Source organism: Pygoscelis adeliae, unplaced genomic scaffold, assembly GCF_000699105.1.
Source record: "Pygoscelis adeliae isolate BGI_AS28 unplaced genomic scaffold, ASM69910v1 Scaffold13, whole genome shotgun sequence".
Taxonomy (NCBI): domain Eukaryota; kingdom Metazoa; phylum Chordata; class Aves; order Sphenisciformes; family Spheniscidae; genus Pygoscelis; species Pygoscelis adeliae.
The window spans coordinates 4,025,868-4,044,664 of NW_008824499.1; the positions used below are offsets into that span (position 1 = coordinate 4,025,868).

Here is an 18,797-nt window from a genome sequence, read left to right on the forward strand (position 1 = left end):
TGTTTTCACTCTCTTCCTTTCATGCCAGAAAAGGAGTGGAAAAGGCATAAAAGAACCTTAAAAACTCTGGGTTGCAAGCAAAGGAGGGCTCTCCTGAGGCAGAAGCTGCCTTCCAAAGATGTTCTTGCCAGCCCTGGTGTAAGGTCTGGACTTGGTGCAAGAAAGGCAGGGGTTTAGTGCTCTGACCTGTAGCCTCTGGAGTCTACTGTTAATTAGACAGAGTCTTTGCCATCCTTGTGTTACTTATTCCAAAGATGGTGGAAAAGCTCGTAACTGGGAAGGTACAACAGTCCATTCCCGGCTTGACCCTTGAAACCCAGCCCACAGCTTGCAGGGACAGCGGTGCTTACTATGTGGCCCCTATTGTAGTCAAGAAGAGGTATTTGGTCCCCATTCAAAAAAATGTGGGTGGCTCTGCAAGTCATACTTACAACATCACTTCAATTCACTTAGTGTTGTCCGCAAGAGTGACACACCCAGGTGGTCTCCTGTTTGCAGGCAATCTCACCTCTTTGCTCTACTGAGATAGTAAATGCCACTTAGCAACAATGCAATTCTAGCTGGCAATTAAAAAGGTGATCATGAAAGGATTTCTGTTAATAGGATTTATTTGTCCTCGTGTGAGTTGAGCATCTCATAAGACATACCTATTTATGCTTGCAGCTAGAGTGGTGCTCTAGCTGGAGGCAGAGGAAGAAGGGAAAGGAAAGGTGTTGACAAGAACACCCCACTTTTTTTTTTTTTGTACATGTACAGTGCCTTGCACAATGACGTTTCTAAATAGTGCTCAGTGATATAAAAAATAAATGAGGAGCAGATGAAGTTCTTTAGTCTGTATTATGCAGACTGAACACGATCGTAATCACTTTTCATTTCCTCACACTGTAAATAATGATTGCAATTAAATGGTCTAGGTTCAGACTGGGTTGATAGACAAGGTTAGGATACCAAACTGTCTGATGGGGTTTTTTTGTTCTCTTCTGTGGACAGGTTGGCTATATCCAAATTGGATCAGAGCACATGCTAATACAACCAGTGAATACATCAGAGACCTCATTTAGTGGAAAAGAACACTTCATCAGGCATAGACGATCCACAAAATCAAGCCATCCCATGAAGTCGCACATTCCTGATGAGCGCTGCAAGGTTGTAACAGGTGAGCTTGAAGTGGCTCAAGAGAACAGCAATGAGTATGCAATTATATTTTTAACTGTTGTTCTGCCAGATATGTCTGTATTTTGTAATTCAAGTGTTCAGGCAGCTGGAGCTAGTGAAAAATGGCATGCATTAACGAATCCTGCTACTTCTGGCAGAAGGAGCTACATCACAAATATAAAAATTGTTAGGACATACGCTGTAACATTCAATTTGTGAGAAGATAAACTTTGTGATGGGTCAGAGTAAACTTCTCTTTTAACCATGCAATGTGACCGCTGCTCAGGAATGTTTTTAGCAAAGGCCCAAATTGTGAAACTGAAGTCACTGGTGAGGGGTGGTCTTTTGTCTCACCTTTCCACTAGAGTTGTGCCAAGTAGGCATGGGTAGAACGGTGATCCTTGCATTTCAGAATGCGGAAAGTATCACTTCAGATACTTTCATATAATCTAATCGTAAGTGTCATCTGTGGAGTCCAGCTCCAGGGATCCAGCTCATAACAGGATGAAAAGATATCTGGAGAGGGGAAGAGATGCACAGTTTCTTTTGTAAAACAATCGACTTTCTTTTTCAGCTTCTCGCATGTCATAATTTTTACTTCTGTCTAGCAGAGCATACTATCCATATTAGAGTGTATCAGGGTATACGGTCAACTGGGCAGACTTAATTTTTTGTTTGGTTTTTTTTAAATTGCTTTTGTGTAGGCTTAGGTGCATTTTAAACTGCCAGATGCAGTTGAGCAAGGTAATTTTTTTAACTAGGAACTTGATTTTGCTTTTTCTTTCTGGTGTTTGACTCATCAAACTTAAGCTCTAGCTCTCATGCTATAGGACTTTTTGTTTCTTTGAGTGGCAGCTTTTGAATTGTTTGCTTTAAGGTTTTGTGAGATAAACTCTTCTTTTTTTCCTCTTGCCTTGTGTTAGAGGGAGTGAGCTCATAGAGATAGCAAAGAAACTTTTAAGGTCTTTAGCTTTCCTTGGAGATGAACTCAGGTTGGAGGTCTGAGAGTCCAAAATGTGATATCAACTCATACAGATATCCCTAGGCTAACTTTAATCTAGTTAGATTGGATATTGAAGGAGCTACAGCTGTGACAGCAGGAAACCCGTGCGAGTTAGGCGGTGGAGTGCTTGAGCAGTTTTTGTCTGCCATCCTGTTACCCCGGCTGTGGATCAGTAGCAGCTGAAATGCAGATGTGCCTCGTGTGTGTGAAGCTGCTCTGGACCAAACAACCACCTCTCAAGCAATTTCTAGTGCTTTTCTGCTTAAACAGTTTAGCAATATGAGGTTTCAATGGGGTTTCTGTAGTATAACAAGAGTTGGGAGGGGAACCAGCTTCCTGGGAAATGGCAATGATTTAGATTTTGATTGTGTGTCTGGTAGTTAATAGCCATTCTCTTACGCTCTGGATTCAGTTTCCAGTGTCAGGCTGACACACCTTGCCGGTGTTAGGATCCTGGGCTTAAATCCTATGGGTGTCTGTGGGTATGTGAGGTGCTGATGGCATGTTCCAAATTGTCAGTCTTCAGTTGTGACCCAGCGTGACAATGTTAAAGTTGTTTTTTAAAAGTTATAATTGTCGATCTGATTTTAAGCCCTAGAGTCTCCATTGGAATGGGAGACTAATAGTAAGGAGATCCAGTTTTTTGGTGACAGCCCTCCTGTCAATATTTTTTCCCGTCTTTCACCTTCCTCCAGTCAAGACACCATAGAAGGTCAGTAGCTTTACTATATTTTTGCACTTAAAGAGTGCGTGCCTGTGAGCTGCTGCAAACCTTGCATGGTGTTCTAATGCTTAGCAGCTGAAACCCTGAAAAAAAGCAGCTGTCTCGCACCCTTTTCATTTTGGGGTGGGTTTTTTTGTTTGGTGTTAATAATAAAATAGCTGTTGATATTATTTCCTATCATTTTTCAAGAGAAAATGTCTAACTCTATTCACTGATCATATCCTGTCTTCTCCCATTTTTAAAGCCAAACAGTCAGATTGTCAGCTAGTATAAACTGGTCTAGCTTTTGGCTTCTTTGGAGCAATTGAATTTTATCCTTTCTGGAAATCTGTCTGGGTGGGTTGCATAGAGGGTATTTTTTCTGAACTCTGCAAAATCTTGTCTTTAGGTTTCAGTGTGCCTGTATATTCTGTTCCTTTTATTCCTCTCCTGCCCCATTACCCCACCAATATTTCAGCTTCTGCCTTCTACTAGATGGACTGCATACTAAATGGAGGCAGCAGGTCAAGGCATCTATGCTGTCTTCTACTAGGCTGCCAAAGGGACGAAATGGGAAGCAGGACTGGCAGGTTTAATGGGTACAAGAGCAAGGCCCACAAGTATAGGAACAGTTAAGTGGTCAGGAACAAGGGCTGTTGTTGGACATAAAGCGACATGGCAGCAGCCGGAGGCACAAAAGGCTTCCTTATTGGGAACAGCAGTGGAAGAGAGGTCTGAAGGAACTGACTGGAATAGGCAACCATGAACTTAAAAGTTTGTGTGTGTATCTCGGGTTTTGTATTTAACCAAGCCAGTGTACCAGCAGAGATGACCTTTGCTTGGTCATAAGGTTGCCTCCTAGCTGGCACTGCTTGTTAGTAAATCCTGTAGCCAGAAACTTCATTTTCTCTTGTGTGGAGTTGAACTCTTAGTAATTCAGCAGGTTTATCATTCTCATGGGTTCAGACTAAGCCAATCTTCTTTTTGATTCTCTGAGTATGAAATCTTGGTTCTGGTTAGAGTTACAGATCCTCTTTAGAGGAAACATCAGAATTCAGCACCGCTCTGGTTTCCTAGCCAAGTACTGTAGGTGCTGCAACACTGTGTTCATAGAGAATGCATTACAAAATTCTTACACTGTAAAATAAGACAGCCATTAGTTAAAAGCTGAATTGAACCAAAATCAGTCCAGGAAATCTGCCTTATCCTTTTGCCACTGAACCTTTTGACCTTCTGTCTAGGAGCAGGGTGCTGCCTGTCCTTGACAGAACTGAAGTTCCCTCCCTGAGAAGAGGGACTAAAGGAAAGGAAATGGGGGAGACACTGGGTAATTACATGGGATCACAAATGGAAAGTGGAGGTGAGTGAGTACCAAGGTATCAGAACTATAAAAATAAGACACTAAAAGGGGACATGGAAAAAAAGTGTTCCAGTAGCAGCTACTGCTTCCTGAAGGCTTCTGGGAAACCCACTACATGCTGCTCTTCTCTGCTTTGTCCAAAAGGGAATGTGAATAGACCCCACAGCTGCTGGGATCCTCCCCGCAAGCTTTGTCCTCCTCAGGTTGGCCCAGAGGTGACTGGCAGGCAGGTCCTGAGTTTGGGGGACCTCGTGGGATGGGCCAGTGGGCCTTTGGTCTGACGTGATGTGATTGCACTTAACTCTGTGTGTCAGCAAAATTAATTACATATCTGTTAGGTTCCTAATCCATGGACAGCTTGAGGAACAAGAATTCCCTACTGCAAGCAAAGTTGTTGGAGTTCTTCGTATTTGTTGACCTAAGAGCACACATGCACACACTACTACTGTAGCTCAGCTCGTGCAAAGGTGGTGGCCAGGCCACATGGGCTGAGTGTGTGTCTGAGTTCTGAGGCAGAGGGAGATTGATAGTCTGATGTAAAATTTACGTAAAGCTAGGGATCTTGTTCTGTGACTGGATTTTTTTCCTACCTGATGCTAACTGAGGGGCTAAGCTAGGATTGGATTTGGGGAGAGCAAAGCACCCGACTGCTGCACAGTGGGGAGTGCTGCTTGCTCGTGCAAACAGCCACTGCTTCAAGTAGCCGTGTCATAAAATAATGAAATTGCTCATGGGCTTTGCCACTTAAAGGCAGACTCCTGAATGTTTTTCATTGTTGCGGGAAAGAAATGTAAGTCATGGCTGTTAATAGGCTTAGCACGTTAACGACCTAATTGACTCCTGTCTGGTTTGGATTAACTTTTGTGCACAAGGAGTTTAGAAACAAAAAATTTAATCCTCTCTGACACACAAAAGGTCCATTCCTAATGAAATTGTGTGGAAATGACGACCTAGGGGCGTGCTTCCAGAGTTTCTCCTGGGAAAAGGTCTCTTTACTATGGTACTCGCCAACATCGGCAGAGTGAAGGACTGATCAGATTTGTACTAGAGGCTGTTTTTCACTGACTTGTAATTTGGCTCACCCAGGCTAAAACTTGACAGGAAAGAATGGAGGTTGTAAATACTTGGGAAATATTCATGCTAGACATTTTAGATACACATCCTGTATTGTGGAACAACATAGACAGAAAAATACATATTTGTGTAAATACAATATAAAATGAGTATTTTTCAAAGCCACAGAATTGCCACGCTTGGGCATTTTCCAGTCCTTTGCTGCTGTTCTTGTATTTTCTGACAGACAAGAACCACCTCTAAAGATATTTTCTTCTTAAAATTTTGTAATTCAGCAGTACCTGCCATGATCTGGGGTTATTTGGGATTCAAATAAAATACAAAGTATCAGATGCTGAATTTTTAATGTTAGTTATTAATCATGTCGTAAGAATTTAAACAGGGCTAAATTGTTCAATGGCAAATTTCTATTCGCAGCAACGGTCCTGTAATATATGAACTTAATTGATTGTAAAAAAAGATGCATGGTGATGTAATGACTTGTGTGAGTATTTGTAGGGGAAGGAGGAAAGCATTTTAAGAAAGCAAAATGAACTTAATCAGGAAGTGCCATGTGTCAGCGCTACTGAGGGGATAGAGAGCAGAGCTTTCCAAGAGCATTCCTCTTGTTTTCCACCCAGAAGTGTGGTACTTTCCTCGCAGACCCCAGCCATGAGAGAGGGAAACTGAGCTGAACAGTTCCTTGGGGCTAGGTAATGCCAGCAATCTGGTTTGATAAGTGGTTGTTAAAACCTCTAAAACAACTCCTTTAGTCTAAGCGGCATAATGTCCTACAGCACTCGAAATTATTTTTAGAGCTGCAGGAGAACTTTGTGGGAGCCAAATTTCTCCTGGAATAATTTGTGTAAGAGGATTAATCTGGCTGTAGTCAGGAGTGGGAAAGTACTTAAGGTCCTGGATGACTGGATCTTTGAGATTTGAATCTGAAAGTGCCTATGAATGGGTTAAAAAAAAAAATATCCGAGGTCTGTGGATTCAGGGCTGATGTTTTAATCCCTTTGTTTGAATTCTGAAGTGCTCCAGCAGCAAAAGACGGATCCCATCACCATGGGCCAGGTGCTATTGTTAGTCATATGATATGTGTATACGTATTATTTTTATCACCTGTCATCCAGCAGGAGAAAGAGTTCAAGTCACAACGCACATTTCTGCTCAGGAATGAACATGAGCCCCTGTGAGGCAAACAGAAAACCTATTAAAAGGTTTCCAGGTGCCTATGCTGTGAGGGGGAAGGAAGGAAAGGTTGGGTTTCATTTGCTCTGAAGCATGGCGTCATTAGGAACATGGGAAATAGCTTCACACCAGTGATGTGAGTGAAACACTTCTTCGGTTCTCATCTCTAGACACTGGGCTCCATCTGGGGTACAAACCTGCTATCACACACTGCTCTGATTTTAAAGAACTAGTTGACGACTTTCTTGTCAAAGGTCCTGGACTAGTGGTCTTTCTGGAGAGAGAATGGAGTCATAGGGAGTTTTGTTCGTAGGTTTTAAGACACAAAAGTAAGAATTTCTCTACAGGTGAGCCACGTGGGGAGAGAAAGAGGTCTCTTAATGCATCATACCTGATTTTTGCAGTGCCCTCAGGTTTAGCCTAGACATCCATGAGTAGACTTCTCAATTTATTTGTGGGGACAAGAGGTAGCTGCAGAGCTAACCTGTGTTTCGACAGTATCTGCGATTTCCACCAGTCTCTGACCCCATAGGAAGAGCTTTTGACAGAGAGGAAATGGGCAGACCAGAGAGGACTACAGGGGAGCTGTACTAACTCCTTTATTAACGCTGTGTAGCTAAGAATGGGGCTAGAAAGGACCTGAGAGGTCTTCTTTCATTGTCCTGTCTCTCTGCGACCTTATAATATATACAATAAGGCTGTTTCCATGTGACAATATCCACCACACCCTCAGCTGCAGTAAATGGATATAGTTATGTTCACTATCATGGAACAACAATAGTTTAACTAATTTGCTGATCTGGTCACACGTTTTGCATGTTTCCTATGCTATCAAAGTCTATGGATGGGAAAAGTTTTTCAGTTTTTCTTGGTGAGAGAAAATATCAATGTTAAAGACAGAATCAAACCAAGTTATGAAAGCATAGGAGTCTCCTCTAACCATGTCATAAAACTTTCTGTCTCTTTCGGAAAAGTAAGTTCTGTTAACTTTTCTAAAGGTCTCCAGTGATGTATTAAAGTCCCCTTACATAGAAGGCATTTGGTATAAAATACAGTCCAGGAGCATGAGAGAGAGCAGCTTGTCTTTGGAGGGAAGGTTGTTATTTCATGTTTATGATATAGGCCTCATAAATTACTCTTAAATGTGGGTTTACTTTAAATCCTTTTGTCAGTTTAAATGAACCAGTTTTCATTTAATGCAAATATGCTGCATAGAGAGACGCATGGAAGATCAACATTTTAATTCACAAAATAACAATGCGTTGCTTCTCTGTATAGTTACTTCTCGACCTGTTTTAACAATTGATCAAAGCTGGTAATAATTTAAATAAGTGCTAGTATGCAGGTATCAAATGTAGGGAACGCTTTCCCTGAACAGGTATAAATCCTAAACACATGTTACTGCTACGTTGCATTTCCCCATCTTTAATCATTGTCTCTTAGCTGTGTTTTCTCTGCAGGTTTGACTTGACCTGAAATAGCAGTTGTTATGGCCAAAAAACATGTGCACTAAAAATAGAGAGATGTAATGCAACCTGTATTAGTCCATATTAGGAAGCATCTGTTGAAGAATTAAAGCAAGGATTTCAACAATGGGCTATGCAGAAGATGTAATGTGATTAAGTGTTTGCAAGCATAGAAGTATTCCCTGTATCAGAAATTCAGCACTTTACCCATGGGAGTGTGTCTCACTTGTGTGGATAAATCCCTTGGCTTTTCCAGGTCCCTGGTCTTCCAAACAGGGAATCTGGATTTTCCCTGTAAGTGTGTGATTGTTTCCTTATGGCTGATAAACAGCAGCCTTGTGGAGCAGTCTACCATTCAGAAGTGTCCTTTTCCATCACGTGGCAAGTGAAGTTTTATTGCTGGTCTGTTCTGGATGAAGCCCTCAGCATGAGGGCAGCATGGATAATGTGGAGCAGGAGGGACTCCAGTTTCTTCTTCCTCTACTGTCAAGGTGCAAAAGAGATGAAAGAAGAGGACATGCAAATATGTGTAGTGTATGGATTTCTTCCCCTTCCAGAGCAGCTGCACACAGTGGAGCTGTACTGCTGCTTCACTTGGTTCCTAATAAAACTTAGTGCTAGTTTCCATTGGAACCTAATAAAATCTAAACTGGCAGGTGGTAATGAGCTAGGTTGTCTAGTGTACACCGTCCTTGTCTCAGGATGTTCACAGGTATTCCAGTGGTCATTCTGGCTAGAAAGGCAGACAGGTTGCTCCAAGGAGACTAAGGTACATTGCTTACTTTTTAGCTGTCTTTGTTTTTTCCATATTATCGTAAATCATAGCTCAGGGCTAGAGCCAAGAGTTGGGAATTGGGACTCTGTTGGTCTCAATTCCTAATGTTGTTTGACCTTTGACCTTCAGCAGATCCCTTGGGATCTTACGTATAAAAGTTACTAAGTGTTGGGCACCTACATGTTTGTGTGGCCAAGATGGGAACACTTTGGGGCAGGTTTTGCCTCTGTTCAAAAGCTCTAGGCTTCCTAAGTCATAGATGTCCCAAACTGTGAACCCGAGACTGAAGGCACAGAAGACTAGAGGTCATTTAGACTATAACCTCTAACTCTCAAGCAGTTGCTTTATTTGCACGTTAGGGCTACTAACTCTGGCAATGGTACCGAGAGCCTTTGGATCTGACAGTTGCTCTATAAACTGACAGTTTCTTTCTCAGCTGATCTGTTCCCTGGGTAGTTTGACATATCTGTATACATTAGGGATTAAAAATAACTATTACACTAGTTTTTACTTCACTTTGACCTGCTGAGCCAACACCGTTATGGGAGATGAACCTGTATTCTTTACTGGCTTTTGCAAATCACCAGAATTAAATTGCTCGGCTTTCGAAGAGGTCTGTGCCACCTCTCTCAAAAGTATAGGTGTAATGGTGAGGCCAGACTGTAGGTGGGGAGCCCCTGGTTTGGTGAGTCCCTGAGCTCTTCCAACCTCAGCTGCCAAAGCCCAGGATGGGTTGGTAAGGCTGGCAGTTGTGAAAACATTATTTGGAAACTAAGCCCGTTCGCTAAAGACTCATTAAAATAGAATAAACCTGGAGGCCAATGATGCCATTTTTCACAGTATAACTGCAGCCAGGCATTTTGTAGTCTCTGAAGCTCTGAAGTGGATTAGGACTGTGCTTTGTGATTGGTCTCAGATCTGCTGAGTTTAAGTGATCAAAACTGAGGAGTCTAAGTTCAGTCTTAACGTACATCACTCCTTATCACTAGGACCTAATTATATTTGTGTTACAGGATCTTCCCCCATGGCCCCAAGCAAGCTGGGACCTTTGTGCGTCTGTCACAAACAAAGGAAATTAATTCAGCTTCAGAGAATTTACAACTAGTAACAGAGCAAATCAAATATAGGGTGAGAAACCGAGGCACAGAGGCTAAGAGGGAATGGTAGAGCAGGTATTTCCATTCCCACTTTAATAGTCTTACCATTAAGCCATGCTCACTGTGCCTGCTTTCTGTAACATTAAATTCTCTTATCTGACTTACATGAGCGAGTCCTTGTTTCTAGCTGGATGGAAAGCCTACAATGAAGGTGTCCTTTTAAAAGGAGATGACTGCACATAGTTCAGGAGGTGACAGTCTTTGAAATCCTGCTGACAAATTGAACCAGAGGGCGGATAGAGATCATAGTGCTTATCCTGTGCTGTCTTACAGGCCTGCCATTAAAGACAAAGTCCTGATGCGTTATGTTGATGGCTGAGTATGTTTTGCAGAAGAATAAGGTTTTAACTGATGTGTCCAAGCCACAGACTAACTTGGATAACAATCCTTGCAATAAAATCTTCGTGGTGTTTTGAGATGCAGCACAGAGTTCATGACTTCTGTCTTAAATTCTTGTTTGCTGCTGTGCCAGACAAATAGTCATGAACTTGTGATTTGGTATGAAATTGGCCATGTAAAAAAAAAAAAAAAAAAAAAAAAATCCCAACAACAAAACAAAACAAAAAAACCCACAACATTTTTGGGAGGTGGATTAGGGAGCAGTGGATCATTCTGCTATGCAATGATTTTTCCTACCTGTTGATGCATGATTTTGTCTGCCATTCTAGTCAGAAAGAAATTGGAGGTGCATAACCGTTTTGTAGGACAAGGCATTAAAAATGAGAGGACAGCTCTCAGTCTGTACTCAGCTGTGATTTGAATGAGCAACCATTTTTAATTCCTGAACTTCAGACTACTCACTGGCATCAGCTAGCTGTGGTAAATCTGAAATTCCAAGCTTTTAATGGAGGTATAAAAGACCAGTACACAGGGACAATATTGTGCTGCGTCCTGACAGGGGTAAAGGGGGCTCCATGTTCCCATGGCTGGAAATAGATTGGGGAGTGCTGGCTGTGACAGCAACTCCAATAGTGTCTGTTCTTAGTTTTCTTCTTCATCCTTGCTTGTGTCTACTCAGAGGTGGATGCCACAGGAAAGGTGTCAAGGAAGCAACTGTGTGGAGCAAGGCCCCTAGAGCTGAAGTGTGGTTTCTTTTTTTTTTTTTCTCCCCTTCAGGAGATCAGTGTTTTGAAAAGAACCTCTCTGTTGTATGGATGAAAACTGCAGCTGCAAGGTAACCAATGCACAGAACTTTGGATGTAAAGCCCACAGGAGGCAGTGAAGGGATGTTTCTGGTGGTGTCCATGAATTTTGAACTGGCCCCCTTTATGTGCCTGTGGGACATCTATATGTGGCATCCTGTCCCTCTGATAATTCAGCAAACTTGCCCTTCCTCTGATTCACATATGGTTTTAGGTTAACTAGTAAAGCATATACCTCAAGAACTTCCTTTCTTTAATTTCTAGGCTTGGTTTCTGTGCAGGATCTCCTTCTTCTTTCGCTTTGGAGAGGTGATGATTTTTACTTTTAAGTGAAACTAATAAAACCCACCTAACGTGAGTACCGGTGAAAGATTCTCTAGAAACTCCTGGGGAATAGGGAAAACTACTGTTAGCTGTTTGCCCCACTTGCATACTCTCCTCCTTTTTATGCTGCTGAAGTAACAGCACAAAGGAAAACAGCTAGCTCTCTATGTGAGGGTATATGGAGATGTTAAAGGGGTCATGGGTGGAGGGAAGGTAGCAGAGGGCTTCCTGAGGAAGAACTGGAGCGGATTTTTAAGGCAGCAATAGAAAAGGGCTTCTAGGGAGAAATCTGGCCTTGCAGAAAGGACTTTGCAATTTTGCTTTTATTTGTGGCTTTTGTTGAACAGCATCCAGAAACTTTCAGTAGATTTAACTAGAATGAGGTAGCTAAAATTACAAAGGGGAAGATTAGAGAGAAAAAAAGTGGAAGGCTATAGGAGAAGAGGTTACTTTTCAGATGAGTCTGGGAAATACTGTTGGAAGGGAGGTAGGAGGAGCAGGAAGGGACTCTGCAGTTACAGCAAGGATGTGCCAAAACCCAGACAGTGCTAGACAGGGCTTTCGGTGTGTAATAGAAAAAGGTCATTTGGGGTGGTTGCTTCGGAATTGTACATCTGTTGAGTTGCCATAAAAAGCACTGAACATAAGAAGTTTTCTACTGAGGCTTCAGGAGAGCTCTCTTGTGCTTCTGATTGCAGTAGAGACTATGTTTTTTTGCCATTCTGAGTAAGATTTCAAAGTCTGCTGGACTGCAGAAAATGCGATATGATCATGTTGCTTTGCAGGTGACTAGCCAAGGAAAGGTAAGAGCCTGTAAATAAAAGCCAGCTAATGAGCTTGTGCAATGTTACATCCATTTTATACTGAGGATCTGGGGGTGTACCGCCCTTCTCCCATCACCTAACAGTCCTGAATTTTGTGGAATTTTTGGCCAGAGAGACTGTGTAATACACCGTCAAAGTGACTGGCAAAAGAGTAATGTCCCTTGTGCCTAGTCACCCACAGCATATACGTGCTGTGTTGTAGATTGACTGTTTCAGCTCATATTTCACATGAAATTGTCTGACCTCTTAAGCGGGGAACACCTGACTCCTAAAATAGTGTGCAGTTTGGTTATATATGCTCTCCGCAATGTAAACTCCTCTGACAGGCTCCTGCCCATGTTTTATGGCCTCTCATGCCTTCACACTAACACTTAACATCTGCACCACAAAATTTGTAACATCAGTTTGTTCAAATAAACAATCCACCAAGCATTTAATCCTTGTTTTAATGGCTGATGTTTATTTTAGTTTGGGGTTTCATGTACTCATGGAGGGATTCTCTGCCCATAGTCCATAAATCACACGGGGCAGGAGTGAGACTTTTCTGTGCTGGCTTGTTTCCGAAGTGAGGCTCTAGAGATGGGGGTTTTTTTGATACCTCCATAAAGTTGACTCACCTCAGGTATGAGTTGCAGATGCATTTAATGAGGATTTTTACTGTTGGTTTTGGATCTTCTTCTCCTCTTTATCAAATGTCTGCGACATGGGATGTGTGTATTTCTTTTATTCTGTTTGTGATGGTTCATCCATGCAAATTATAGTTGTGTTTTCTCCATGTGCTTGATTATGCTGGAAAATTGTTTGCATGTGTGGTAGGCAGGAAGATGCAAATAGAGACCGCTCTGAAAGTAGCCCTCTGCAAGGACAAAAAGAATAAAGAAAAGTTACCCTATAGAGGAGCTACAAACTTAAAACAAGGGAGGCCACGACACACGACACCTCTGTTCAAGTAGTTTGTGTTGCTTTGCCTTACCTCTTCTGTAGTGTATCATCGGTGACTACCTGAGCTCTTTGTAGGCTCCCTTGAGTCTATTATGTGCTCGGTAAGCTTACACTTGGAGAATGTGAGGGAGAAGATGAGAGTAAGAGCCCAGATTCTCTAAGTTAGGTCACTTTGGCTGTGTTTCTACGCAAGCCTGTGGGGTGGTAGTTCTCCACACACATCCTCTAATCCCTACTACCCAGTGGAAAGCAGCCAATCCACAGATTCAAGTAAAACTCATGGAGGAATGGAGGCCAGAGGCTTCGTGTGAACCAAGACTACCCACCAATTTGCCAAGAGTCCCTTTATGCTGCTGCTCTCCAGAAATCACACCTTTCAGAGTTTTGTACAGCTGCCTTCTGCAAAGAGCTGCCGAGTGGAATTGGCAAAGCCTCACCAATTCCTTCATCTGCTTCTGGAGGAGGGACCACACTGGGCAATCCTATGGCAAATGACCATGGCATGACCTCTTCTCTCTGGAGTGCAAGCTACAGTCTAGCGTAGTGGGTTCCTCCTCTGACACAAGTGGCTTCTTTTCCACCAAAAAGGAGATTTTTGAAGTGAAAACCCAGAGTACTCTGAATTTATTTTCTTCCGCTTAAGCCTTTTTACACAGCTCATTCAATGCCAGGCCCAGACTTATCTGAGTTTAGGCCTAGACCCCCGTAAAAGCAACTTCTCTATAGGTAGGAGATTTATACCAGCTGAAAGCTTTTAATTTATTAGGGAATTACCAAAATGAGAATTTGATGGGGAAGTGCTGTTACTTCCAGGAAGGTTCTGATTGCTAGCAGCAAGACCCAAAAGGTCAATGTTCTTACTGGAATAGTTTGCCTTCTCTTTCTTTTTATCTGATTTCTTCCCTGGTATTTAAATGATAACCTTGAAAGTACTGCAGCTAAAGATGCGTGGCTATGCAGAGGGAGGGATGGGTGGGTGAATGGAATGAATAAACAAACAAACAAACACGGGAGCTTGTTCACAGAAGTTTGGTGAAGTCATCTCCATTTCATAGTTGGCAAATCAAAGGTGCATTCATTTTTCCTTCTTTCTGGTATAGTCACTCCATTTTATTTTATTGCCTTTCTGAAGCACTTAGAAACATACAGATCTCCTGCTTTGTGGCAGCTTTGTCATGACTACGCACTTTTCTGCAGCTGTCCTGCAGTCCCTGTGAAAACAAGCCTTGAAACTTGGATATTTTCATCTTTACTGCTGGCATGTAGCTTCCATTATTTATGAGCACCCCAAGTTTTCATTTTTTGCTTGTCCTGTCTGTTGTCTTAGACCCAGGGGTGATATTTTCAAACTCTTCTAAAAGATTCAAATCAAATTTCATGGTTGTTTTTCTCAGTTTAAAATATGTACCAAGTGTTGACAGTTGATGCCTTGGGCAGAAAAGCATGTGCAGAGCTATACTGGATGACTGCTAGACAACTCAGAATAGGGATGTGGGGTGGACATGTTCAAATGTGCATATTGACAAGACAGAAAATGTATGAATGAGCAGAAGGCAGGGAGTCCATTTCAGGTGGGCTTTGGGGGACTTACAGCTGATGGAGTTTGTCACCCTGAATACAAGAGGGTCAGTCAGGGAAGACTGATGGTCTGGATGTGAGTGCATTTACCAGCCTGGGAAAGAAGAGAAATTCATGCTGAATTATGTAAGGGAGCTGGTCAACAGGCTGTGGAAAAACAGGATCAGTGAACGCTAACCCAGATCTGCCTGCTGCAGAATGGTGCTTTGCTAAGAGAGGGTCTCAAGTCAAATCTACAGAAAATAAAAAAGTGATTCTTTGCTCTGGGAAATGAGCAGCATGTGTAGTGTGACATAAGAGGTATCTGTCTGATCATCCATTATGGTCTATCCCATGTCACTTTTGCATTGAATGTTGTGTTTATGCTGTTTCAGGACCTGTTGTGTGTTCTGCTCCCTTTTTCGATGAAAGAAATCAGCGTTAATACCAGTGTCAGTATCTTATCCATAGTGTATTGCAGGCTGAGCAGATGTAATTTCAGTGAATCTTGGCAGTTTGTTTCTTATTGCAAAATAAATTTGTTTTAATGACTTCATTTGCTTTTCTTTCATTTTACAATTGAAAACATGAATACATTTTTTGTGACTGCAATGAAGTGAGTAGATTCAGTTTCAGATCTGAACTTAATTTCTCCTTTGTTCATGCCTCACTGCTTTGCACATCTGTCTTTGAGCTGAGAAACACATTTCACCTTTCAGTTTAGAAGAGGACATATTACTAATATGTTAGTTCCTTAGTTTGGAGGAAGGGAGATTTAACTTCTGTGTTTTAATTTTTGTGTTAACAGTAGCTGACCACTGCTTCACTTTCTAGTCCATAGAATGGGTCCTTTTCACAGGTTCTTGTAACTTAAGTTCATTAAGGATCAGCTGGTCTAGGGATTCCCCTGCTTTTGGTACACATACAACAATAAAGAGGCATGCGAGCTCTGCACGTAGGTGGCCGGTGACTGCAGCTGCTGGTGCTGGCGCTCATGCCAATAGCAATAAATGAGCAAAGAAAGCCTGAGAAGGTCTTATCTAGCCTGACCTTCTGCACTTCTGGGTTTCATCCAGAGACTTCTGCAGTTGGCCAATAATACATGTTCCAAAACAATCTCACTTAATTTAAAATTTTTGAGACTCTATCTTGTGTTCTGTTACATTGCTCTAGTAATGCTGGTAGGAAGTAAAAATGAAGCTGATGGTGATACTGACTCCAGGAATATCTTAGAACTTCCCTGGCTAAGGAGAACCTGCAGAGTCTAGAGTGTACATTGCATCCCAAAGTACTGTCTCCTTTCCTAAAGTTTTCTTCAACAGATTTTTCCGTAATTAGCACTTGTTCCATTATAATGGAATGTTACTCTTTTCACAAGCAAGTTTCCAATTTCTGAAACTTTTGCAACAGCATGACTTCTTGGTTTGAATTACAGTTAATCTTTTGCTTTTCTGGACTTCTTCTATTTCCCATCCTCCTTCCTATTTGCATGTAATCTGGTGGTCTCATACAAATCTGCACACAGAGGTACAGATGTAATGGAACCTCTTGGTTGCTTCTTTTAATCAGCAAAGAACGCTTTAATAAAGGTCATTGCAATCTGAATATGCACAAGAATGTTTGTTGAAAAGAGTATAAATGTTTTATTATGATCTGCCAGCCTTAATAAGTATTTTGACTTTTAGAAAAGAAGAGACAAAAGAAAATGAAATCAACCAGTGACTGGAGGGAGAGAAGAAATGCCATTCGACTTACCAACGAGTACACAGTAGAAACTCTAGTGGTGGCAGATGCTGATATGGTCCAATACCATGGTGCAGAGGCTGCCCAAAGATTCATCCTCACAGTTATGAATATGGTAAGTAGGCACTTTACTCTCAAAAGAAGAGGCAAGAGTAAACAGATCATATCCAGGGTAGGTTAAAGCTGGCTTCCTTGACAGCTGAAATGGGTAACTGTTTTGACCTTAAGGTATGAGGAAAGGTTTTGGTTTTCTTGTGTTATGTGCCTCTTCTCCCCCATCTGTGTGATTTCCTGTATTTGCCTAAGGACATCACAATAAAAAACTTGTTTGAAACTGAAATTGCAAGTTTTCAGTTAGGAAATATTCCATAATTGTTCAGAAGTAGTGTTTTCTAGCATGTTTTTGTACTGCTGTGAATACCCTGGAAGATAGTATCCCGGAGTGGATAGATGGTCTTGTCTGACATGACGTTTCTTGGGTTCCTAAAGATTTCCATGGCAGATCTGTTTCATAAGACATATTTCTCCGTGGGTCACTGTCATAGCAGGCAGCCAAAGTGTTACTGAAGACAGCAGTCATGTTGATTTCCAGCAGAAAACCTGGCTTTAAGTCAGTTAGAAACACTTCTTGTCTCTGATTTTTACATAATGAAAATGGCTGCCTCCCTTGCTGTAGAAAACATGGCAAACTTATCACTGAATTGCCAGCTGATCCCATTCTCTTTACCCCAGGACCTCTTGTGCTACATGAAGTGGCGCTGATCATACTTCTGAATAGTTGGTTGAGTTGGGCTCTAGAAGCATTCTAGAAATTCTGCAGAGAATCTGCCAGGAGTGAGGAGAGCCTTTTGAAATTGCAAGCTCATATGAAGTGTGGGTGTTAATTTGTTACCTGTCCTAGTAGTTAAGCCTTCCGTCTCAGTTGATAAGGGAGCACAAAGCTTCTCGCCATGAGCGCTCACTCACTCACTTGTTGGCAGTGCCAATAAAGAAAATAATGGCTAAATTGGATGTGGACACTGAAAACTCTGCTCAGAGACGGCAGGGGTCCTTCCAGAGGCATTTGTACAAGGAATTCTTGGAGGAAGCTTGTATTCCTCTGCCCATGCTATTGTAACATCCAGGAACAGTTCATTCTCCTGACTACTGCTCTGTTGTTGTTCATGAGCAGCAAATTGGCTTGCAAAAAAATAACAGTTCTTAATAGTAATTGACTGGTCATGCTTCCCAGTGAAGAGCTGAGTGATGGATGCTCAGTGCATAATCCAGCTATGGGACAACAGCTTTTTAAGAGGTCTCGTATTCCTTTGTCAAGCACTGGTGTGAGGGAGGCCTCCTGTAGTGAAATGCTTTGCTGATTAAGCAGGGAGTTTGTTTAACTAGTCTTTTCCATTAACAAGCTGCTTTTCTGTGTCCCTTCCTCTACCTTTTATTTTGCCTTCTAGCATGCTGTGACAATAGTCACTTAATAGGGCTTCATTGTGTCTCTACGTTTATTTGGATGGGTTTGTAGGAAATGTCTTCTTGCAACAAAGCCATTCATGCCACCATCACTTCAGGGTCTACTTACTGGCTTTCTTGCCTTTAAGGATGTGTTTGCTCAGGGCACAAGAGCCTTATTCTTCTCAAAGCCACAGTCCTCCACTTTTAAATTCACATACCAGCTTTGCAGAGAGCAGGCAGAACATACGTCATAATCAGCTCTGAACAAATCTGCTTCTCAAGTCTACTTTTTGAACTAACAGAAATGCATATTCAGATGTAACGTATGTGTCAAGGCTGAGTTTCTTCCCTATGTCAGATGCTTGGGACCTCAAGAGGGGTGACGAATGCTTTTTGTTTGCAGTGGGAGCCCAGGGGTCCTCCTAAAATCTGTTCTGCACTGATTCATCAGTGAGATAATAAAAATCTGCCATTGCGCCCCACAGTTCCGCTGGGGCTGGGACAGGGCATTATGGCTGTGAGAGTTTTTAAAACACATGTCTAATCATCTGTCTTGATGATCCAAGTGCCAAAAGGTTAATTATTTCAGTGTAGCCACTAGTGCATCTCTATGTTGCATGGCTTTATCGGCCTGTGAAGATTGTTGGGGTTGAGTACACTAATAGACCAAGTCCTAAACAAAAGATGGCCATGAATACTGTTGTATCTCCAGGCTGAGGAGTACTGCAGAACATCTCAGCAACATCAGCTTGCCAGGTGTGAATATATATGTATGGAGAGGTGCTGATAGATGGGTTGGGTTCGCCGAACCCATTTACTAAACAAATATTGAAGCTTAGTTTCCAATGGATTTGGCTGATGGACTTTTAAGCTAGTTTCTGATGCTGTAGTGTGAGCTCACCCCTTTATTAGACACTGGAGAGTGTGCATGGAAGAGGAGTCTTGGCTGAGGAACA

The 18,797-nt window shown here is 42.0% G+C and overlaps 1 protein-coding gene across 1 annotated transcript in view; it reads left to right on the top strand.

Moving 5' to 3' along the window:
- Window positions 1–1,020: 1,020 nt before the first annotated feature.
- ADAMTS17 (ADAM metallopeptidase with thrombospondin type 1 motif, 17) overlaps window positions 1,021–18,797 on the top strand; it is a 182,839-nt gene continuing 165,062 nt past the window's right edge. Inside the window, exons 1-2 of the mRNA XM_009321473.1 lie at window positions 1,021–1,156; window positions 16,341–16,513. Of these exons, the coding sequence (XP_009319748.1) occupies window positions 1,021–1,156; window positions 16,341–16,513 (309 nt within the window). The remainder of the gene's footprint in view (window positions 1,157–16,340; window positions 16,514–18,797) is intronic.